Genomic DNA, 25,318 nt, shown 5'->3' with positions numbered 1-25,318 from the left:
GAGTGCTTCCTAGGTCACACAGTGTATTTTAGAAGACAGGCGCACACACACACACACACACACACACACACACAAATGAAGCTATGCAAGTACAAGGAAAATGTTTTGTTTCTTAATCATTTGGGGAGGAAAAAGGTTTTTCCAAATGTGATATAACACCCAGAATCCCTAAAGGAAAAGATTAACACTTTTAATTACATAGAAATGAGTAACTTAAAAAAATTTTTAAAGAAATGAGTAACTTGTACACTAAAATAGGCACTGTAAAAAATTTTTAAGGGAGACAAGACACCGCACAGTAGGAAAAAATGTTAGCAACAAATATATAAAAGAGCAATCAAAACCTATAAGATAATGAAAACTCAGGTGTAAATATAACGAAGACAATAACTCGAGGTAAGTGTAAAGTATGCGGAGGTACAAGTCACCAATACGTGTGAGCACAATACCCAGCCTTACCACATTCGTGACTTTAAGGCTCTCGTGATATCCTCTTCTCAAAGTGGGCCATGCCCCCGGGGGGTACCAGAGTAATGGGCCGGGGGGGGGGGGGGCTGCAAAAGTAGACACCACTGCAGGAGTGCTTCTCTTTGGCATATATTTGGAAATGAAATCGTTGTATCATATGGCAACTCTATCAGGTGCCCTGTGGTGCAGTGCTTAAAGCAACTGGCTGCTAAACAAAAGGTTGGCAGTTTGAACCTACCAACAGCTGTCAGCAATTGGCTTTTGTTGAGACGTAGACTGGGAAACCTTATGGGGTCGCTTGACTGTCTCCTAGAGCATCACTAAAAGTCGGGATCAACTTAACAGTAGGATGGGTTTAATGGCAACTCTAAACCATTTGCAGAATTACCAGGCTTGACCAAAGTGACTAGAGGGAGTGTCTCCATTTTCTTACCAACACTTGTTCATATTCATCATTATCTGTAAAAAAAATTTTACAGGCAACCTACTGATAGATGGAGAAAAGATTGAAGTTGTCAAGGATTTCATTTTGTTTGGATCTACTGTCAATGTTTCTTTGAAGTATCAGTTAGGAAATCAAATGACATATTGCAGTAGATGTGTTTGTTGTACAAGGCCTCTTTAAAGTGTAGAGCAACGAGAATATCACTCTGAAGGCTAAGGTGCGCCTGACCCAAGCCATGGAATTTTCATTTGCCTCATATGCATGTGAAAGCTAGATGATGAATACAAAAGAAAGAAAAAGCATTCATTTATATGGATTATGGTGCTGGTGAAGAATACTGAAAGTACCATGGACTCCCCCACTGTGGGTCCTAGCAGCCCAGGAATTGGGTAGAGCATCAGAGGCCAGGCAACCAGTTTCTCAAAAACTCTCAGGTGCTGTGATCCACGGGTATCTGTCAAGTGCCCTTCCCACAGCCAAGATTCCTATATGTAAGGTCAGCTCCACTTAAGTGGTGGTGAAAGAGGAGTCCAGGAGGAGATCAGAGAGGTTGTCACTGAAACTGGTTTCTGAAAAAGTGGAGACAAAGTCCAAAAGAGGCAGTAAGAAAAGATGAATCCTCAGACAAAAAAGTACAAGCAAAAGGGGTCAGGGGAGCAAAGAAGTTAACCAAGAAGCTAACATTGATTTACCTGCTGAAAATGGAGAAATGACAAACAAGGAAAGACAAGCCTTGATGAAGCAAGAGAAAAAGTCAAGTCTGATTAATGTTTATCCACCACATCCTTTCAGTAGACCCTGTTATCTTCCTATCTCCAGAGGAATATTTTTATCAATTATTTTGGGAACTGCCAGAGGTCCAGGCCAGATTGAGAAGAGGATATAGAACAAGGAATATAATTGCTGATGTAAGATGGATCTTGGCTGAAAGCTGAGGATACCAGAAAGATGTCTACTTATGTTTCATTGGCCACGTTAAGGCATTCAACCGTGTGGACCATAATAAGCTATTGTCACATTGAGCATGGAAATTCCAGACCAGTTGATTGTGTTCAAGCACACACGTCAAGAGACAGTTCTGCAAACAGAAAGAAGTAATACTACATGGCTTAAAATAAAAAAAGTGTGTGTCCTCCCACCACCCTTAATGGCTTATATGAAGAAGAATGTGGCATCATTGGAAGAAAGCTTATTACCAACTTGCAATATGCAGATGACAGAACCTTGGCTTGCTCAAAATGAGGAGGACATGAAGCACTTGCTGATGAAGATGAAGGATTGCAGCCTTCAGTGCGGATTGTGACTCAATGTAAAGAACACCCAAGTCCTCACAACTGGACCAATAGGTAACATCCTGATAAGTGAAGAAAAGGTTGAAGTTGTCAAGAATTTTGTCTTGCTTGGCTCCACAATCAATGCTCATGGAAGCAGTAGTCAAGAGACCAAAAGACTTGTTGTGTTAGGTAAATCTGCTGCTTAAGACCTCTTCGGAGAACTGAAAACCAAGGCTGTTCCTTTGAGGACGAAGGTGCGCCTGATCCAATTCATTGCATTTTCCATTGCCTCACATGCATGTGAAAGTTGGACATTGAATGAAGAAGACTGAAGAGGAATTGATACATATGAATTGTGGAGCTGGAGAAGAATATTGAAAGGACCATGGGCTGCAAAAAGGACAAGCCAATCTGTCTTGGAGGAAGTGCCTCCAGTGCTCCTTGGAGGCAGTGATGGCAAGACGTCAGCTTATACATTTTGGACATATTGACAGGAGAGACCAGTCCCTCGGGAAGGACATCATGCTTAGTGAAGTGAAGGAAGGCCCACAACTAGCTAGACTGATGAAAGCCAGCTTGCTGGCCTTAGATTCATCTGCTTCTGCTTCCCCAGCCTCTGGTCTCCCTGCTTCCTTGTTCCTTGGCTCTGGCAGCTATGTGAGTTTTAAAAAAGCAACAAAAACACCCTCTGGCTTAACATCTGACCCATGGACTTGAACCAGACTGGACTTGATGACTTTCTACAACTGTGTGAAAAATACAGACAAACCGAGGGTCCCTAATACATGGTATAAACACGCTATCAAACATAAAAAAGAAACACACAGCAGAAAACAGAATAGATGACCAAACCTCCCCCAAATAAGTAACATATGTACATCAAAAGACTTCACCAAAAAAAAGTCAAAAGAGATCCCAAATTGGACCAAAAAATTGGGGGGACAAGAAAAATTTAGCACTTCAACAAGGTAAAAATTCCAATTAAAAATGGACAGAGGAGTGGAGAGCAAATGTTCTGAGAATGATGAGGGCAACAAATGTACAAATGTGCTTTACACAATTGATGCATGTATGGATTGTGATAAGAGTTGTATGAGCCCCCAGTAAAGTGATTAAAAAAATTTAAAAAAAAGAAATGAGCCAGGACTCTACAGTGGATAAGGATGTTGCCTGTCCCTAGTATGTCTCATCTTTTTTTTACTCCACTCATTCTCCAGCTATCTGAGAGACAAAACTACTTCCTTTTAAAATGGTTTTACTCATTCAAAAATAAACAAAAATGAAACACATTATACTTCTGATTATAGTAGCAAAAATAAAATTAATCATTAATTTTAAAATGGACAGAGGGCATGAATAGATAATTCTGCAAAGGAGACATCCAGGTAGCCAACATTCATATCAAGAAATGCTAGAGATCACTAGCCATCTGAGAGATGCAAATGAAAACACTGATAAGATTCCATCTCACCCCAACATTGATCACAAAGTTAAAAAAAAAAGTTTGGCGCGGGCGCAGAGTGATGAGAGCCCTCCTACACTGCCGGAAGGAATATAAAATAGTATAACTCCTGTGGGAAATGGTCTGTGGTCCCTCTCAACATTGGGAATAGAAATACCATATGATCCAGGCAACCCTCTCCTTGGCATGGATTCCAAAGAAACAAGGAAGACAGACAGAGATATGCACGCCCATGCTCAGCACAGCACTCTCTGAACACGGACACACCTACACGCTCGGGGGAAGAATGGGTAAAGAACATCCAGGGCACACACATTAGGCAAAGTATAATGAGGAATCTGTGACATTCCTCATGATGTGTCAGGAGTTGAAGGACATCACATGCTGAGTGAAACCAGTCCATCACAAAGATACTGTTGTATATAGCAAACAAAATCAAGAAAATGTGTATGACCATTGTGGGAAGTGATCTGGCAATGCACAAAATAACTGGGAATAGAAATACCCTACCTCCCAGCAATCCCTCTGGCTGAGCATTTCCCCCAAAGAAATAAGAGCCAGAGCACAAACCGACATAAACTCTCCCATGTTCGCTGCATCACAGTTCACAAGAGCAAGAGGCTGGACACAGCCTAAATGCCCATCAGTGGAAGACTGGATACAGAAACTGGGAGGGCTGTGCCCAGACTCCGTTCCAGGCAAGGCCTTCCGGCTGCCTCAGGCCCCACCAGCTGAGCCCCTCCCCTCCAGACGGACTTGCTCCCAGACCTTCGGCCCCAGCCGGCCCTTGCTGTGTCCACGGTGGACACAGCAGCCCTGAGGCAGGCCTCGTCCTCCCCGCCCTCGCACCAGGTGGGCACCCAGGGCTGCCTCTGTCTCCACCTGTGGGAAACAGAAGGATTTCTCCCAAGTTGTCTCCCCCAAATATGTGCCAAACTTAGCTGCTTGGGAATGACTGTACACTTGGAGGTCATCAGTGGATCAGGGGTCATTCTCCCTAAGAGCTATCGGCCATCTGGAGCAAGCAGCCACCACTGTTTATCCCACAACAAGTAGGGCCCACTCCCTTCTGATAAGGATAGTAGTTGTCTGTTTCCTTGTAGGAGACCCCAGAGAGGTCAAACCCGCCCAAGGATGACCAAGGTTAGGCTGCCATCCTAAATCTAGGATCCTCCCATCTCGTCACATGTAAACCCCCAATCCCTCCTCTTCCTATTGCGTGTATTTCCCTAGACCACCCCCTCTCCTTGCTCTCTAACCTATAGCACAGCCCCTTCCTGTGACGTGGGTCCTCATCTGTAATTAGGGGGTTTGCATGTCCCCAGGGAATATAAAAGCCCGGGCTACCATTAAAGACTCTCTCCCTCCACGTGGAGCACCAGGCAGGGCTGAGGTGAGCATGCTACCATGAATTGTGTCTGACTCCATTTATTTCAATACTTCTCTTCTGTCTCTCAACCTTGATGAAGGCAGCTCAGTGCTCCCATGGCATGCATTCTCCCACCCCGGTCCCTCCAGATGAAGGTAGGGAGCCCAACTAATGGCCTAGAGCAGACCTCACCCCTTTGAACTGTGCATTTTATAAAGCACGTCAGCAGAGGCGCTGCCTCTCCCCAGCTGGGATCCGTTTTCAAGCTGTGGGGAGAGGGAGAAGACCATTCCCTGGCTGCCATACAAAACTGCTAGGGTCACCCCAACTCGCGGTAAGGAAATCTTCACGGAAATTCAAGTCAAGACGTGGGGCGGGGGCATGTATATCTCAGAGAAGGCAATTTCATCTCTTTTGGCAGCAAAATGGGGAGGAGCAACGTCCCATGGGGGGGGGGGAAGCACTCACCCCTCGCGTGGAGCCCAGGGGGAGACTGTGCTTGGCACTGGCTTTCCGATTAGACACTTTTGACCGAGTGTCTATGCAGCCCTTGGGGACCCAGTCCACGTGCGACTAGACTCCAAGGACTGAGGCTCCGTGTTTTGAGGTGCACGTCGCCCTTCATAGGCCACACCAGAAGGACCCCATTAAGTGAACCGAGCTTTACCTCAAGCCCGCCCATGACCATTGGCCCCAGCACTAAAACGCCCTCGTGTGAGAAGAAGCAGGTGACTACTAGCCCATGGGCACAGAACTGGCGGACGTCGGACTTTGATTCACATCTCTTGCCCTGAGAGTGCCCACGAAGGGCGGCCGAGAACCACCAAAGACCCCTGGCCTCACTCGGGTGTGTGTGCGTCTGGGCTGGCGCGGTGCTGCTGCTGCGAGTGAGTAAGGACAGCAGCTTTGCTGAAAGCTGGGTCACAGGGATGAGTTTAGCTCCAGGCTTGAAGGGGACGTTTTGGATAATGAGTATAGTATCTACTTCATGGAAATTTGAGAATAGTCATGGTAGCTTCAATTTTGAAATAATTCATATAAGTCTATAAAAGAAAAACGATACAAGGGAATGTAGAGTGAAAATCTCTCTCCACCTCCCTTTGTCCCAGGGACCACCATAATGACTAGTTTCCTCTCCTCCCACACGTGTTCTATGCGTATCGTGCAAGTTATCACCTGGGACCTGGCCTCTGGAGGTCATTAGCTCGCCTGCCTTTCTACACGGCCCTCTGACTGTGCTCACAGTCCCTCCGTGTGGCAGCACACAAAATCGTGCCACTTCTGTATTTGTCCAGCTTCTCCTTCCCAAGCTCCATCCACCTAGTCATGAATTCCTAGTTTCCCTGGGGTTTCCATAGGGGCATTTCTTGCTGCAGTCTCCATGGAAACTCTTCAGGCTGCTATGGTGACACTTAAGTGATTATTTGGAAACTCTTAGAGAAACCATCCATGGTAATGTATGCTATGAGCCATCTGCTCTGGCTTTCAAGTCAAGAGGCAGGGTTGGGGGCAGACCTGAAGGCAGAGTGCAAAGAGGTGGGGACGGGGTGCTCACTGCCAGGCTGCCTTATATTTTAAGCTCTTTGCAACAACAGTGAGAATAAAAGATAGAGTTAGGATGTATACTTGTTCACAGAGAGATCCTGTAACAAGGATGTTCTTAGCAAGACTGACCCAGAATGAGAGGAACCATGACAAATATAGAGCAAACATGACTAAGCAGGGATCTGACCATGCCAGCTGGGTTTCAAGGCTCTATTCCTCTCTGCCTCTCAGGGTTTAAGAGAGACTTTAACAATGAAAACTCATTCAATTATTTACTTACTTGTTCAGTCAACATTTTGTAAGCACTTGAAGCTATATCCCAAAGGCAGGCATTGAAAACCCCGTGAAGCACAATTGGACTCTGACACCCATGGGTCACTGTGAGTTTGAGTTGATTCCTGGCACCTGTTTTGGTTTGGTTTCACTGTAGACCAGCCCCTGTGCTGAGCACTGAAGGGTGGCCGAGTAGCTTATGTGTTGGGCTGCTAACCACAAGGTCAGACGTGCACTCCTGAAAAAGGTCACAATCTCAGAAAACCGCAACGTCAATTCTACTCTGTCCCCGGAGTTGGCATAGACTTGCTGGCAGTGAGATGCTTAAGCACTAGGGACACCAACTTATTGCCATGAGGTTGATTCTGACTCATAGCAACCCTATGTAGGGTTGCCGTGACTACAAATCTTGGTGTAAACAGAGAGCCTCATCTTTCTCTTTTGGAACAGCTGGAGGCCTTGAACGTGCTGCCTCCATAGTCCTACAGGGGACAACACTGGAGACACAGTGTGAGAATTGCGCCTGATCTGACCCCACCACACTGAGGCAAAACACTAAGGGTGTGCAACAGAACAGCAATGCTAACAGAGCAACAAACTCCCCAGGGAATACCAAAACTAGACTTTGGGGCCAGGGTGTGGCACCCCATCAAACTTGACCGGAAAACACTCCTAAAGGTCAACAAACAGACCTTGCACTATTTACAGGCTTTTCTTTTTTGTTGTTTTCTTTTTTTGTTACTTTGTTTTTCCCTGCCTTGTTTTTTGGTGCATATTATTATCCCTGCATATTTTTCTAGATAAGATAGGCGGGATAAACAATCTGGAGGAGAACACAATGGGACCTACAGTTTTGTGGGGACATGGGAGACTGGGCGATAGGGGGAAAAGGAAGTGGATGTTAACTCCAGGAACAAGGGAACAAGTGATCCAAAATCGATGGCGAGGAGGGTATAAGAAGCCTGGGAGGGCTTGATCAAGGGCAATGTAACCGAGAAGAATTACTGAAACCCAAATGAAGGCTGAACATGATAGTGGGACAAGAGGAAAGTAAAAGGAACTAGAGGAATGAACTAGGAGGCAAAGGGCATTTATACAGTTCTAAATATAGGCACGTACATGTATAAATATATTTCTATATGAGGGTAAGGAAATAGATCTATGTGCATATATTTATTAGTTTAGTATTAAGGCAGGAGGTGGACATTGGGCCTCTACTCAAGTACTCCCTCAACGTGAGAACACTTTGTTCTATTAAACTGGCATTCCATGATGCTCACCTTCTCAACATGATCGCTGAAGACAAAGCAAGTGCATAAGTGTGTTCGTCTGGGTACTTTAGAGAAACAAATCCACAGAAACTCATGTATAAGAGAGAGTTTTATATAAGGGTTAAGTGAGCATCAAGAAAACATCCCGACCCAGTGCGGCCCAAACCCAGAAGTCCAACATGAACCCATATATCCGACACTAATCCACGAAGTCCTCCTCCATCTCACAAAACACATGCTATGATGCCAACTGCAGGTGAAAAGCCGAGTCAGTGAACGTGTAAGCGTCTCAGCGCTGGCAGGGGTCTCCACACGGCTGCTCCAGCACCTAGGGCTGCATCAGGGTAGGTCTATGCAGCTTTTCCTAGGGGATGTCTTACAGGAAGTGAGCCTTGCCAGCTTGATCAGGGAACTGGCTAAGGCATCTGCACCTTGGTCTGACCATCAGAAAGCAAGAGACCCGAGAACTTGAAAGGCGAGGCTCACCGAGCCATTTATCCCTCTGCCCTTCAATTAACCCCACATATGTGTATCGACCAGGATGGCACAATAAACTTTAACTATATCAATAAGCAAATATGAAGGAAGCTAATGGTGCTCAACATTCAAAAGCCATAGCACCTGGGGTCTTAAAGGCTTGAAGATAAATAATGGCCATCTAGCTGAGAAGCAACAAAGCCCACATGGAAGAAGCACACCAGCCTGTATGATCACGAGGTGTTGATGGGATAAGGTATCAGGCATCAAAGAACAAAAAAATGATATCATTATGAAAGGGGGGGGTGCGGAGTGGAGACCCAAAGCCCATCTTTAGGCAACTGGACATCCCTTTACAGAAGGGTCGCAGGGAGGAGATGAGCCAGTCAGGGTGCAGTATAACAATGATGAAACATACAACTTTCCTCTAGTTCCTAAATGCTTCCTCCCCTCCCCCACTATCATGATCCCAATTCTACCTTACAAATCCGGCTAAACCAGAGCATGAACACTGGTATAGACAGGAACTGGAAACACAGGGAATCCAGAGCAGGTAAACCCCTCAGGACCAATAGAGAGTAGGGATACCAGGAGGGGAAGGGGAAGGAAAAAGAGGGAACGGATCACAATGATCTACAGTATAACCCCCTCCCTGGGGCACGGACAATAGAAAAGTGGGTGAAGGGAGACATTAAGACAGTGTAAGACATGAAAAAAAAAATTATAAATTATCAAGGGTTCATGAGGGAGGGAAAGAGGTGGGGGAGGGAGAGGAAAATAACTGAGGTGCTGATTGATGCCAAGGGCTCAAGTAGAAAGAGAATGTTTAGAGAATGATGATGGCAACAAATGTACAAATGTGCTCGACACAATGGATGGATGGATGGGTTGTGATAAGAGCTGTATGAGTCCCCAATAAAATGATTTATAAAAAATTTTAAAGGAAAGGGCTTTGACAAAAAGCTCATGCAGTTGCTATTGTTACTTGTTCCTATATAGACAGTTCTTAAAAGAACAGAGTGCTCAAGGCAGACATTGTCTACTAGGTAAGCTAAATTATTGTTTGCTTTTAAGACTTTAGAAGACATTTTGGTTTGTTTAAAGGTATCAGGGCAATCAATTGTTTCAGGTGCCTATCCCCTCCATAGCTCCAGATGGTCAGAGTCCATGAGAATCTGAAATTCTACATTTTCCCTCTTTTGATCAGGATTCTCCTATGGAATCTTTGATCAAAATGTTCAGTCAGTCACCATTCAGTTCTTCTTTTATTTATATTATTTTATTTTTTCATTCAGTTCTAGTCTCATAGCAATAGCCTGGCAGCCACTTGAATGTCTTCTTTGGTAAATTGGTTATTAAAATATTCAAGTGGTTTTTGTGTCCATTGTATGTTCATGGAAACAATCGGGCACATATTCTATATCTTCCTCTATTTGTCATCCCATGTGCTATGCCCTGGATGGCTGACCTAGGTACTATGCAACAAGTTAGGAGGTAGAAGAGAAGCACTAAGTATATTATTAGGAAAATTAATTGGATGGCTAATGAAACCTTGACCTTAAACCTCCATAAAAGGAAATAAATCCGATAAGGTGTTTGGTTATACATAAACAGCCTAGTAGCTACTCTTTTCGTTGTTGTATTTTGAATTTTGCCAATTCAAACTTTTGCAGCTGTACAACAGCAATGACAAAACACGGCAATGCGACCCAACTGTTAATGCATTCGATTTCCATTAATATTACTAACCCTTCTTTCCCTCCCTCGCATGGTAACCACTAAAAAGAAAAATTGGTCTCTATACCATGTCTTCTTGCTCCATCCAAAATGTAGAATGCATTAAGACTTCCTTTCTCCAATTTTCTGAGTAATATTCTTTGTACAAAGCTTCAAAATGTTCATGAAAAAAATCTACTTTCTTTTCCATTTTGCACACACATTTTTGTATAAAACTTCATCTAATTAACACTCGGGTCGTCGCGTTTGGCCAGTGTAGATGCTGCTGCAGTGAGCTCGGCGAACGAGTCTCTGAGACTCTGCGTTAATGACTTTGGAGTGTAAGGAGTGAAATTGCTAAGTCATATGAGTTCTACTTTGAATTATTTTGAAGAACTGCCACACTGTTTTTCACAAGAGCTGTTTTTGCATTTATACCAATAATGAATAAGTGTTCTTTCCGCACATTCTTGCTACATTAGTTTTTAAGCCCGGACATCCTAATAGGAACAAAATGGTATCTCATTTTTTATTTGCTTTTACATCTCTGTGACGGCTAATGAAACCAAACGTCTTTTCATGCATTTGAATGTCCACATTTCATGAAATCCATTTGCATGCCTACTTTATGATTGGGCAACTTGTCTTACTGTTTGTTTCCCAAGAGATTCTTTTTCTTTTTAAACATTTTAAAATTGTGAATTGGGTAATTTACAAACCAGTTATCCAGTCAACAATTCATATCCATTTTATTTCAATGACATCGACTGCAACATTTACAATGTGACATCGATTATTCCCCCTCCCTCCCTGTTTTCATTCCTTTCTTTCCTTCACCTTGTAAATTTCATCCTTGGAGAAATGCAGCTACTTTATTCTCAAATGGTTGATTATTCTAAAGGGTGCATACTCCCTTGGTGCTATTTGCCCTTTATAGACCTGTCTGTTGATTGGCTAATGATGGAGGAAGAGAGGCGACTTCATTTCCAGACCCGAAGGACCATAGTGTCAGGGGGGTCTACCAGTCTCTATGAGCAGTGAGCTTGGTCTAGGATTTTGACTTTGTTCCATATTTTTCTCCCACTCTCTCCTGGACCTTCTAGTTGGATCTCTTTCATATATGGTAGTGGATGTGCTTAGTGGGTACCTACTTTTATTCCATTGGTCTATGTATCCATACAAATACCTGGCTACAAGTATCTGGGCACTGTGGTTCTGTAGCAGGCTCTGAGATTGAGACGCGAGAGGCATCCTAGTTTGTTTTTTATTAGTACTTTTTAAGTCTTTTGTTTCTTAGGTGGGATTTATTCCTAAGTATTTTATCTTCTAAATATATCTTGGGGGAAGTTCAGCCAGAATGCTCCTTAGAAAACAGGATGGTGACACCTTGTCTCCTGTACCCTGGACGTGTTATAAGAGACCTGTCCTTGGAAAAAGACCCCACCCTTGATAAAGGAGGTCAGCAACAAAGAGGACGACCGCCAATGAGATGAACTGACACAGCGGCTCCCAGAAGAAGGCTCAACCCTAATAGGACGTTTATGAATTCCCCACCGCCAGGCAGTTCGATTGTACACAGCGGGGTAACTGTGAGTCAGAAGCAATTGGACGCCATCAGAACCATATGCCATCTTTTCAGTAGTTATTGTAAATGGTTCCTGAATTCCTCTTCGGAGTTCTCTTAAAGGGAATCCAACTAATTTGTGTATGTTCATCTTCTACCTTGCTTGCCACTTTGCTGAATCTTTCAATTAGTTCTGTTTTAGTGTACAAAATAGACCTTAAGCTCAAATGTAACAAGTAGAACACTGACATGGAACACTAAACAGTCACAAACTTATGATTGGTGGCAGATCGATACATCAAAGTTTACAGGTCTAACTATAGGAGCCATGAGTAGTACCTAATTATGTTATGTAGAATAGTTTATCAGAGTTGTCCACAGCCTTCCAACTAAGGCAGTCAGAGCATTACTGACATGACTGACAGCTCATGACTATTGACCTCGAGTACGACTCATCAAGGACACACCGGTGGTTCTCCACCTTCCTCAGGCCGCGACCCTTTCATACAGTTCCTCATGTGGTGGTGACCGCCAACCATAACATTATTTTTGTTGCTACTTCATAACTGTAATTTTACTACTGTTATGAATCATAATGTAAATATATGATATGCAGGGTGTATTTTCATTGTTATAAATTAAACATAACTAAAGCATAGTGATTAATCACAAAAACAATATGTAATTACATATTGTGAAGTATTATTTCTAATTACAAACAAATGAACTTTTGTCTTGAAGCATGGATAACAACCTTCACGCCAGTCCTCGTAGGTGGGTGTATCTGCATGTGAGCAGACCTGCCTATGACGGAGTGTCTCGGTTCCTAAGACCATCAGAAATAAGTTATTTAGGCGACACTTGTGAAAGGGTTGTTTGACCCGCAAAGAGGTCACAACCACAGGCTGAGAACCGCTGCTCAAAATCAAACAGTAACCTCAGTGCCGTGCAGTCCGTGCTGACACACAGACAGGGTAAAGCTGCCCCACTAGGTTTTCGAGGCTGCCACCCCTCAGGAAAGCCCCATCTTCCCCCCACAGAGCAGTTGGCGATTGCAAACTGCTTACAGCCCAACGCATCACCAGTACACCACCACGGTTCCTTTCGTCACCTATAACTCAAAACCAGACTCACAGCCATGAAGCCAGTGCTGGTTCATCTTGACCCCCTGTGGGCTTCCAAGCTTGCAACTCTTCACTTGCATAGAAAGCCAACCTTTTCACCCTTGGCGCTCTTAGAGGTTTCGAACCGTGGCAACAACTATACCAGGGGCTCCTTTTTCATCCACAGCCATATGCCATGTAAGCTCAGTCGGAATTTAATCTCTAATATAGTTCCAGCAAATGTCTTTCTACATATAATTTTATCTACAAATAGAATTTGACATGCCTTTAATTTCCCTTTCTTGCCTTATAGTTCTAAGACTTTTCAGCAGGAGTGATGATAAAGGGCATCATCCTTGTCTAGTTCCTATCTTTAAGGGGAAATCCTGTCGTTTCTCTGTTGAGAGCAATGTTAGCTACATGCATCATTCTAACAAACACTATATACGTGCGCATATATAAAACATTACTCTCAACAGAAGCGAAAAGCATTCCCCTGTCTGTATGTGTGTATATACACGTGTACTCACACGAGGGGGTGTTGGGTTTCTCAGGTTAGAAATACCTAGGTCCTTGGCTTCACATGAAAAAGACTTCATGCTCAAGCCTAGTTTGTCATCCAAGTAAGTTTTTTTTATAAAGGACAGGAGTTTCAGGTTTTACACAGGCTCCGTTAGGGCACGCCACAGCCCAGCCAGGCTAGAAGAGGGTGGCAGGCTTTAGATTCTGGCTTTTTAGTCCCCTCTGCTGAGAGCCATGGTTGACGGTACTGGCTGACCCCATTGGCTGAATTAAACCCACCTGGCCTAGATTGGGGCCCACCCTGGTGTTCAGCCCCTTCCTAGCTCGGAGCCTGAATTGACACATGCCCTCTAGCCTTTAGCCTTTATAGGCAATCCTGATTCTCTGCAGCAACCTCCTGTAGAGGCACCTTCGCATAAAGAGGTACAATCCCCTAACTGGCTACCTGACAGGGGTGCTCCCCCCCAAAAAAACCCTGGACTCCCCTCCCAAAGCTATGTATTTCAATTTTTTAAATAAAACAACCTTATCAGCTTCAAAGTACTCTCCATTATATTTAATACATTTGTCAATTTTGCAGTTCCATTTTTGGAAACATTTTTCAAACTCATCAGTTTGGATGACTGACAGCACCTTCCTTTTTTCTTCACCTCTTCTACATCTTCTTCAAACCACTGTCCTTTTATGCCCCTCTCCATTCACAGAAACAAAAAGAAGTTGCACGGAGTGGTCAGGTGAGTAAGGCGTATGGGGCAAGAGAAGCATGGTTTTGTGCCAAAAACCAGTGCACTGAGATGGCTGCAGGAGTAGGTACATTGTCATGGTGGCAAAACCAGTCCCCGTCTGCCACCAATCAGGCCTTTTTTGTTGCACATCCATTAGGCAACCTTTTCAGAAGCTGTAAATAGACAGTCTGACCTGGTGGAACGAACTCCAAGTGCACTGAGTTGACATTTTCATCCATTCAGGAAATTGACCCTGAACAAGGTTTATCATTAATATTTCACCTCTTCTGAAACGAGAAAACCACTTTTACATTTTGTTTCTCAAAGTGCTGTCCTTACAAGCTGTTGTCAACATCACAACAGTTTCTGCAGCATGCGTACACACACACACACACACACACACACACACCAGGAAACAAAATCTCACGCCTGCACGCTGTTCTTTACACCGGCCATCCCAAAAATTAAGGTTCAAGCAAAACTACTTTAAAAAAAAATCTTTTTATTGGGGCTCATAAGGCTCTTATCACAGTCTGTACATACATCAATTGAGCAAAGCACCCTTATACATTCGTTGCACTCGTCATTCTCATAATTCACCTTCCACTTGGGTTCCTGGAATCAGCTCGGTTTCCCTTTTTTTCCCCCCATCCCTCTCCCTCCCCGATCACACCCCTGGTCCCTTGATAGTTTATAAATAATTATTATATCTTATCTTACACTCCCCGGCGTCTCCCCTCACCCGCCTCCCCATTGCCCATCTCCCAGAGAGGAGGTTACACATAGATCTCCGAGATCGGTTCTCCCTTTCTACACCCCCTTCCCTCCTTGTGTCGCCACTCCCACCGCTGGTGTTGAAGGGTTCGTCTGTCCTAGATTCCCTGTGCCTCCAGATCCCCACTGCACCGCTGTACATCCTCTGGTATAACCAGGTCCGCAAGGCAAGGTAGAATTGGGGTCATGATGATTGGGAGGGGAGGAAGCGTTCAGGAACTAGAGGAAGGTTTTGAGTTTCACTGTTGCTACACTGAACCCTGAGTGGCCCATCTCCTCCACACTACCCCTCTGGAAGGGGGGTGTCCAGCTGTCTACAGATGGGCATTGGGTCCCCATCACGCACTCCCCCTTTCACGGTGATGTGATTCTCACCACCACCCCACCTTTGTTGTTGGAGACCTGGTCTCCTCTGTCCTTCACGGTCACCTATATTGGTGTGCTGCTTCCGTGGGCACGGTTGCTTCCGGGCTAGATGGCCGCTTGTTTGCTTTCAAGCCTTTAAGTCCCCAGATGCTATATCTCTCAGTAGCCGGGCACCATCAGCCTTCACCACACTTGCTTATGCACACTTTCGTCTTCAGCGATTATGTGAGCAAGGTGATCACACTATGATTGTTTTTGTTCCTTTGTATCTGCTACATGGTCCATTCAACACCTTGTATTCGCTTAGGCCGTGTGCTTCTTCTCTGTGGGCTTTGCTGCTTCTGAGATAGATGGCCGCTTATTTGCCTTCAAACCTTTAAGACCCCAGACGCTATATCTTTTTGATAGCCGGGCACCATCAGCTTTCTTCACATTCGCTTACACACACGGCTGTCTTCAGTGATCATGTTGGGAAGATGGGTATCCTGCAATGGCTGCTTAGCAGGGCGAAGTGCTATTGTATTGGGGGATTATGCATGAGGAGGCCCAATGTCCATCTGCTACCCTACTACTAAACCTATAAATATATGCATATAAATCTATTGCCCCCATAATCATAAATATATTTACATCTGTACATGTCTGTATTTAGGCTTCTCTGTATGCACTTTACAAGCAAAACTACTTTTATGAAGAAATTCACTGTGACCAGAGAGAACCTTCCCAGGTGACACCATTGGGTGCACGAACGTAAAGTCAGTTGCGTGATGCTCGCCTAGTGGGGTTGGGCAATGCCTACTATGAAATATCTGCCCAGAGCTTTTTCCGCTTTTTTTGGAGGGGTACACCTTGTATATCATGAAAGCATCTCTGCCCAGTCCAACTTAAGTCCCGAAGTCCCTCTTCAGATTCCCACAGCTACATGAAATGATGCAAACCACAGGAAGATCACAGGCCTGTGGGTACAGAGTTGTGTGAATCCAAGACTGGTGGCATACATGACAGGGTTCTGACAGCTCTCACGATCAGTGGCTGAGTCCCAACAGGCAGGAAGGCAAAGTGGCCGAGAAGAGGGGTCAGTTCCCAGGTCCTTTATGGAAGACCACACCCCAAATGAGACAGCATCAAGCTGTGACCTGATGGACAGGTTGGACTCCAGCCCTGCATATTTATAAATCTTCAACTTAACATAAAATTACCAGCTACAGTAAGTATTCTTGTGCTTTCATGCCCAAATGTTGCATGTACATTATTTTATGCAGTTTGTAAACCTGAAGGCAACATGTTTTTTATAGGAGCTGGTTGCACAGGGTACTTTTGGCTTGAAATAGCACGGTGTATTAATTGTCTGGCCAAGTTTTCTAATTCAGTCCATGTTAGTTTAGGCAGTTTTTTCTAGAAATTTGCCCTTCCTAGGCTTTACAATTGTTCAATTTACAAAGTTTAATTTTGCTAAGTATTATCTTTTAAATTTTCCATGGGGTGTTTTGACATTTCCCACCATTCTATTTCTTATTTGCATCCTCTTTTTGTTAACTTTCTCAGTGGTTTAACGGTTTAATTCTTTCAAAGAATCAACTTTGTGTTTTCTACAGGTTTTCCAGTTTCATTTCTTTTTTGCTGTTACTCCTGGTGGTCATGCACCTTTGTTGCTCTAATGGTTGGGGTAAGGTGTTGAGTTTGGTTCTTGTCCATGTTTATTGCTACAAGTGGTCCTCTGGGTACTGCTTTTCTTGTAACTCACGGGTTGTGGGTATGTTGTTTTTCTTCTCATGGAATTCCTGAATTTTACACTATTATCTAGCAATCTTAAGCAGGGCATTAAAGTTCCCTGTATTTCCACCCCCTTGATCTTCCTATTGTTGATTTCTAATTTTATGGCAATATGATCTGAGATGCTTTGCAATATTGTGAGTTAAAATTTAGTGATGCTTGCTTTGTGGCCTATATGTATTATTTTGAAGAATTTTTTTCCCCAGAAGAATGTTTTAGATGCGTTTAAAAAGTAGGTACAGAGCCCTGTTGTTGGGTGGTCTTCTGTAGGTTTACCAGGCCAAGCTGGTTGATTGTAGTTTCATTGTGTCATTTGAGTTTCTACTTCTAGCCAACATCTCAATGTGTCTTATTCTTTTTCGCTTGAGTTCTTTTGACTATGGAGTTCATTGTATATGCAATTTGCTACTTTATTCATTGTACTTATTTTGGTGCTTACTAAATCTTTACATAGGATTTTCAATGACTGGTTTTGTTTCGAGAAGTAGATAGCCAGATCTTTGGAGGTGCTTTGGGGTGGACTTGAACCTCCAATTGTGGTACCATTAACTATATGTCCCATTCAGGGACTCTTTAGTGTAAACTGCTCTTGGGTGCCAAGGTCAAACCATACTCCTAGGGACCCAATGTGTCAAAAAGAACTTCTGCAGAGGGCTTCCCATGCTGTAACCATCACAGGTCTTCTCCTGCAGAGCAACTAGGTAGGGTCAATCCACAGACCTTTAGTTTAGCAGCTCACAATCATTCCATCACCAGGTTCCTGATTCCCTGTGGATTACTTACCTTCAAACAGGCTGTGGCTTTGGGGAGAAGTTAAAAAGCAATGGAAGTTTCTGGCCAATTTATAGCTCAAGAGGTGCTTCCTGGAAAGTCATTTGGATGGTAAGTGGCCGAACGTGGATTTAAAGGGGAAAGTGGTGGCACTCTGTACATGGCTGAGACAGTGGTTCAAAGAAATGAGCAGGGTTGGATTGTTTCCTGCTGGCCACCCTCTCACCGAAGAAATCCTAGGCTCTTCCCTCCTCAGGGAGTTCCCACACGAGTCCTCTAGCTACAGAGCATCCATGTCATCAAACTGATGCTGGCCCACAGAATCCCCACAGAACAGGATAGAACTGCTCTTGTGAGTTTTAGCAACAAACTCTTTATTGGAATAGAATATCCCATCTTTCCCCTACAGAGCTGGTGGCGGATTTGAACTGTTAACCTTGTGATTATCAGCCCACTGCATAACCATTATGCCACCAGGGCTCCTGTTTGGCTATTAAGACCTAGTACTGCTTTATGGTAAGATTACACAATGTAATCACCTCCATAATGAGATCTACTATGCACAATCATTTGAAAAGAAGTTTGTTGGGGATGTGACCTGCTGCCAATATAAGTGGACAATTTGGAAAAGCTTGCTTGCCTGTTCTGGAACTTGAGTCAATGGCCACCAACCCTGAGAGTTGTCAGCCACCTGCTGACTTGGATTCATCTGGCTCGGCAGCCACAGGCCTACCCTCTTCCTGCGGATCCTGGGTTCATCAGTCCTCAGCTACTCAAGTCAGGTGAAAGCCCCAGGTTAACACGGGACCCAGTGTGGTACCAGGCATGCTGCTACACTGTGTGCGTCATTTTCTTTTCTAAGCAAGAGGAGCGCATGAACGCCGTCCCCGCTACAAGTTAGGTAGGCAGTTAAGCTTCCCACATTTGGGAAAATCGCAGGGGTCAGCATATCCAGAGTGCAATGGATGAGCCTCGCCCTGGGAAAACCACCTTCGTGATCATGGTCTCTCCCCTGCCAGGTAAGTAAGTGAGTCATTTTCTTGATGAAAATCTCTATTTCACTGGTTTGGCTTCTCTAGAGAACCCAGCCAGAAAGAGTCCTCTCCAGAGGGTCTTTGCAGGTTTCCCCTTTCTTCCTTATCATTGTTGCCACTCCTCCTGGGCTCCCAATAGTTTATGGTAACACGTTTACTTTCTCTTCCACTCACATGAACATTGTAGCCACTGGCCACACATGGGAGTCCCTGGGTGGTACAAATGGTTAGCTTTCTCAGCTTCTAAGCCACAGGGTAGATGTTTGTGCCCACTCTGCGGATCTGTAGGCCTGGTAATCTGCATCTGGGGAACACCCCACCATTGAAAACCCTATGGAACACAACTTTACTTTGGCAATCATGGGGTTTCCGTGAACTGAGATTTAATGTGTCAATTCTACCTATAAGGGCAAGTTCCCTAAACCTCCCCAACTTATTTTAGCTATATTTGGTTAGTTAGCACTTGAAACTGTTAACACACACACATAAAAACTTTAACACTTGGTACATTTCATTAATACTTTTCAGAGCATTATGTTGGAATATTACTCGTGTGATTTGTATATATCCATTGGATAGTGCTACCTAGACTAATTCCACAAGGAAAGGGAATAGGGCAATTTTGCTCACTATGCACCTAGTACTTGGTAGTGGGCCCCGGACACAGTAGGTCAGCTTTGACAGTGCCATTTTCCAATGTGCAGGGGCATCTTAACAGCCTACTAAGGATATGTGATCTAACTTAAATGCTAAGTGCCAAATATGACAGACCCAAAAACCACAGTATGAAAAAGAAGTCACCCTCCTGCCTCTCCGCTCTCCTTCCATCACCTAGTTCTTATCCCTAGAGGCAACCCAGTGACCACAGTCTTTACTAATGACTTTTAAATGGGAATTTCTGTTAAGAAGAGAAAAAAAAGGTTAAAACTCATGGAATATAATAAATCTACTTAGCTAAATACATATGTATTCTTATCACTATAACAATCTGTCTACCTCTGTCATTCCAATCTTGCCACCCACAAGCCTAAAAAAGACCACATTAACCATATAAAGATGCTGAGAACCCCAACAATACAACTGCCCAGTCTGCCCTTTCCCCAAAGTTTAAAGCACTTGCCAGGAACCAGTGATTGTGCAGAGTAGGAACAGGGGTTATGTCTTCTGAAACCTGACCCCCAGATCACCATCAGCTCCATCTGGGAGAATTAAAACAGGTCAGGGAATACATTTTTAGCTAGAAATATGTAATGCTTTTCAGTTAAAACCAATAACGATCACCTTTAATGAATGTATACTATGTGTCAGACTAAGACCTTTATATGTATACTAATATTTAAACCTCTCAATGACCTTCAATCAGGGACTATAAATATCGATATTTTAAGAACAAGTAAAGTGAGCCAAGGAGAATCCTATGTCTGAGGTTACTGGAGTGAAAAGGGGTGTTTGTATGTGGGGGGAGGGGAGTTGACTCTGAGCAGAGAACCCACTCTTCTAACACAAGGTGACCACTACCTTGACAGGGCTGGGGTTGCGCTCCCCCTCCTTGCAGGACCTGGCACAAGGCAACTTAGGAATATTCTTGGATTTAAACACTTCTCCTGGATATTGCAGGTGGGGAGAATGCCCCTATCCTTTCTGTGCCCGTAGGCCTATGGCCTGTTTAGATAGCATTCCAGGTACAAAGGTCCTAAAGCCTCCGCAAGGATGGATGGCAACCAGAAGGCTACGCATGCTTGAGGCAATCAGGTGGAGCCTTGATGTGTCACGTCTACCCACGAGGGCAAGTTCCCCAAACCTTGAACTGTGACAGATACATCTGTGTCAAGTGTAACCCTGAATTCCTGTTCCACTCCTTAATTATTTTCGATGCTTTAATATCGGAGTACCTGACTACCTGTTGATTTTTGGGGGAGGAGGGGGCATTTGCTGTATGATGAAAGAATGATTAGAACAGACACCCACTCCTAACCTGCAGGTCCTTCCCATGCATGAGTCTAGGAGACATGGGATTGCTTCCAGCTGGGTTTGACTTAGCTCCATCACTGGGAGTAATCGTTTTCTTTTGATTTCTAAGTAATCATTGCGGGTGGCCTTGGACTTACAGCATGGGAAGCATCTATGCACATTCCAATCACCTGGTCCACAACCTGTAAGGATTACTTTGCTAGAGTTTTATGTATAACTAGTTTTCCCTCTTTGGACTTTTAGTAGAAAAATAAGAGATCTGCTGAGAATTTGCAAGAAAAGTAATTACTGGTATATAGTGCCAAGTTCAATCAGACATGAATCAATGTGAGTACTCATAGACCTCAGGGTTTCTCTCTCCCAATCCCCAAGTACGAAGCAAAGCAGGGGGTTGTAACTGAGTCGAACAGCCATTTTAATCCTTTTATAGAAAAGATATGAATGGGCCAAAGAAGCAGACAGATCGCAAGCCAGAAATCAGCATGTAGTCACGGATGAGAACTAGTTTCTAAATGTATTCTCATTTCTTCCAAATAGGCCCAGAAAGCAACCTTTGATTGCAGATTCTCGAGATTATCTTCCTGTCTGGTGTGAGTTTGTACCCATATCAAAGTAAATGCTGGGCCAGAACAGATGACTGAATTAGGAAGAAGACACAATGCCCATTCACGAGCTTGGGGAACAGAGCAAGGCTGACCGCCCCAGGTGCCCATGTCGGGGTCCTGGCAGGACTGACAGTGCAACACAAAGGACCACAGCTCACAGGACAGGGTTCTTTACTAGTGACATAACCACAGACTGTGAAACCCAAATGTAACTCATCACTCATCTCGATCACAGGTGCCAACTGCCACATTCACTCCGCACACCCATCCATGGGTCTGTGGCTCCCACTGTCTTCACTGTCACAGCAACACACGGCTGTCAGGATTTCCTTCTCCATTCCAAGTACGCGTCACACACAGTGGGTGCTGGTGCCCCCTTCCAACCCGTTCTCACTTCCCAGGCAAGTTTTCATAAAGTCAGTGATGTGGAGTTCTGCAGGTGAAGTCTCAAGTAAGCAAACACCATCAAGAGGATTCAGTCTTTCAACGTAAACCAGGTCTACTCAGTTCAAAGACATGAGGGGTGCGTGGCAGTGTGGAACACCCAGATGAATGGCTTTTCATGCCACTGAGGCCCTGAGAGAAATTCACAGACAACATCATGGGCCCAGGGGGACCGGTGGGCCAAACAACACCGACACAATGTTTAATAGGATTTCTAGTTATGTCCAGAATTCAGAATGCTGTCAGTGTGGAAGAGAAAGCAATCGTTTTAAGGCAGATCCAAGAGCCAATGGTTGTACTTAGTCCTCTAGCAGTGATAGGCGGCGTATACAAATGTAAACCTAAGGAATGGAAAACTGCTTGAATTTGGGGGCCTCCCCTGCTTTTCCGTCCCTGGAATCATCCATGCCATCTCTTTAATCTCCCAAACCCTCTTGCTCACAAATAAACTCTTGGGCTTCAGGTAATGTTTCTTCCAGTGGGTGACAAAGTTAGGTAAGGCGGCTGTGTCCCTTCAGAAGGAGACATTCTTAGGGGCATGGAACAAGAAAGCCGGGTTGAAATCTGCAACTTTAATGATCATGTCACTCCCAATAAAGCCATGTGAGTATTCCTAGAACCCAGCAGGGAAGCACCAGAACAATGTTGCTGGGCTCTGGGCAGGAAAAGGCTGACTGATGGACCCACAGAACCTGCCCTGTGGGGAAAGGATCTCTGACTATCACCATTTCTTCTCCCTGGCCCCAGAGCAACCCCAATGAAGCAAACTGAGAACAAAGAGCACATTCTCTCCACCAGCAACACCCTTCTCTTCAAAGACAAGAGACAACCACCACCTGAGCAAGCCTCCCTGGCAGCACAGGTATTCTGCAGAAGCTGAGCAAGCAGCGGCTTCCTGCGCTGCCTCGCTGTTTCTTCTTCACAGTCCCGAGGAGTGCGTTCTCCTCACGGACTTATCCTTCGAGGAAGCCGCTGTTACCACTGGGCACCGCTGCTCCTTCCTCCCACTGATCGCCCAGGTTCCACCCTTCCTGTCTGGGTGGCCCCTTAGTGCTGGCACTCGCCTACACCCGGGTATGTTTTGAGGTCCCGGTTCTGCATCGCCCTGTGTACACTCTGGAAGCACACCAGGAGGTATACTGCACCAGGAGGGAGGTGGATCTAGCAGCAGGTGGGTCAGGTACCTAGACTTGTGTCATTCCTGACCCAGGAGATTCCTAGGAAACTGGCCCTCATCTTAACACGTGCCCCACTCTCCACCGAGGTTTCTGCATGTTGTGCAGAATAGGTATGACTATGAATACACATAGAGCCAGTCCATGGGGAGTCATGGCACACAAACAGGATGTTTCAGAGCCTCCTGGGTCTCACAACAGGCTTGGCTCAGTTACCAACACCAGACAGTTCCTTTTGTGTAACGTTTTTCCAATGACACGCCAATGCTGGTGTTGTTGTTTCAGATATAAAGCCACGATGACAAAAACACCAAGCCCCTCAAACTGAGCTTATAAATAATAACATGGGTCTACTGCCTGGGAACTCCAGCTTATAAGAGACGCAGAGATCTAGCAAACACACTAAAAGCTGCTTGGGGCTAGCTGTGATGGTACCTGGGTGGCAATACATGGAGTGGATTGAGGTGGGGATTGGTAGTGACGCTTGGCTGGAGCCTCCTCACAAGCCCAGGGAGTCAGCGTGGGTGAGGGTGCCAACTCGGTGTAAACCTAGAGACATACACATTGTTCTCCCAAACAGCATGGGGTGGTCAAGGTCCTTGCATCAGACGAGGCCCTGCCCTGGGAACTCCAGGTGCCTCCTCTGACTGCTGGCACAGGCCGGGGCACCAGTGACTCGATCCCAGGGGCACACTCGATCCCAAGCTTGATTCAAGACAGGACAAGGCGCCCAGGAAGAGTTACAGTCTCTATGTGACAAGAGGAATGTGGAATTCGTTTGTGTCGAAGATTAAGGGCCTCTTGGGAGGGTCTGGGTCCCTGTCAGCCATGTGAAGCAATTTGAAGAGTCCAGTTCCGATGTTCATTGGGATCCCCATGATGATGCATTCAGACACTCCTGGAAACAACCACAACAGTGATTAGAGCAAGTCTGGGATACGGGGGGCGGGGGGGGGGGTGGTGGTTTCAAAGGAGTTGGAGCACCAGCTTCTCTCGCATCAAACAGCTCCACGTGGGCAAGTCACTGGGCCCTCAGTCTCTACAACAGGGGTGGTTGTGCACTGAGGCCCAGGGGAGCTGACAGAGCCTCAGGGAAGGCACAGCGCCTGCTCATGGCCAAGTAGCTGCAGAGAGCTCGGCCAGTTCTCCTCTTCCATGCGCGCACTTGGTAAGACCCACCTCGGAATACACTAAACTCAGACAGTTACAGGACTGAATGAGGATTCCTGGGAAGCCCGAGGCTGCCGTCCAGAGTTTTCCTTAATGTAGGGCCTGAGTTGAAAAGACACAATGACACCGAATTTGGTTGTGGTTGTCGGTTTTTTTGGTTTGGGTCTGGTTTTCAGAAACGTGGACAGCAGTGTGCAGAAACCCGGCACATTGGAAACGAACGGGAAGCTGTTAGCTGTACTCGGGGCTAAGCTTCACACAAACACCCTACAGGCACTATTCCTGGGAAGCTGAAATTCCACCACTGCTGTGGAGTTAAAGATAGGCGGGGGCAGGGATAGATTCTGGCTACATCTCAGTTTCTCTAAGATCCACATGCCAGGCCGTTTATTCTGTACCTACTAAGTGCCTACTATGTTCTTGGCTCTGCGCTATCACACACCAATAACAGAACTAAGAATCAATGCGCAATGGTGACAGCACTGAGTTACTGTTCGGTTCCTCAGTTGCGGGTGGTCAAAGTCAGGGAGGCGCTCCAAAGGCACAGGGTTTCCTGGCAGCTGTGCCTTACTCGCTGGTCCTTTAGCTTTGTCCTTCACCCACCTCACCTTTTCTCCAAACCCAATTGTCCTCTCCTTTTTCTTCCCTTTCACTCATTTGACCCCAAAGAACTTTGCCATTTCTCTTTCTTGGATCCCTTATGAAAGGGGAAAGGCAAGTTTAAAGACTAGCATATAGTCGAAGGTCCTCACTGACCATCCCTTCTTTAGCAAATCCATACCTGACTGAGAGGTGAGACAGGAAATGGCCCCTAGGGAAGCTTTAGCGGGAGAATGGCCTCCGGGCACTGAATCTCAGCTTTGGGCCTGTCTTAGGTGGGCAGTTTATCTACCTTCCCAGCTCCTGGCTAACCACCACTTTGGGGCTACAAGGTCAGAATGGCCTGAGTAAAAGCCCTGCAGTCAATACAGCTTTGGAAGGCAGCAGACACTTCCGCGGTCATGCCTCCTCATGCTTCTCT

General features: G+C 45.1%; 1 protein-coding gene and 1 non-coding gene across 3 annotated transcripts in view; both read right to left on the bottom strand.

The window, feature by feature from the left end:
- Nucleotides 1-18,762: 18,762 nt before the first annotated feature.
- LOC142430159 (U1 spliceosomal RNA) lies at nucleotides 18,763-18,925 on the bottom strand. Its single transcript, XR_012780622.1, has one exon. It is a non-coding gene; the product is annotated as a U1 spliceosomal RNA (small nuclear RNA).
- A 373-nt stretch (nucleotides 18,926-19,298) lies between these two features.
- Nucleotides 19,299-25,318, bottom strand: part of POLR3A (RNA polymerase III subunit A) — a 98,755-nt gene continuing 92,735 nt past the window's right edge. For both annotated transcript variants that reach the window (XM_075534563.1, XM_075534564.1), the window contains one exon: nucleotides 19,299-24,025. In XM_075534563.1, coding sequence (XP_075390678.1) covers nucleotides 23,877-24,025 — 149 coding nt within the window. In that variant the 3' untranslated portion in view covers nucleotides 19,299-23,876. The remainder of the gene's footprint in view (nucleotides 24,026-25,318) is intronic.

The sequence above is a fragment of the Tenrec ecaudatus genome, chromosome 16, assembly GCF_050624435.1.
Source record: "Tenrec ecaudatus isolate mTenEca1 chromosome 16, mTenEca1.hap1, whole genome shotgun sequence".
NCBI classification, from domain to species: domain Eukaryota; kingdom Metazoa; phylum Chordata; class Mammalia; order Afrosoricida; family Tenrecidae; genus Tenrec; species Tenrec ecaudatus.
The sequence above is the reverse complement of the archived record's forward strand: the minus strand, read 5'-3'. Positions and strand labels throughout refer to the sequence as shown.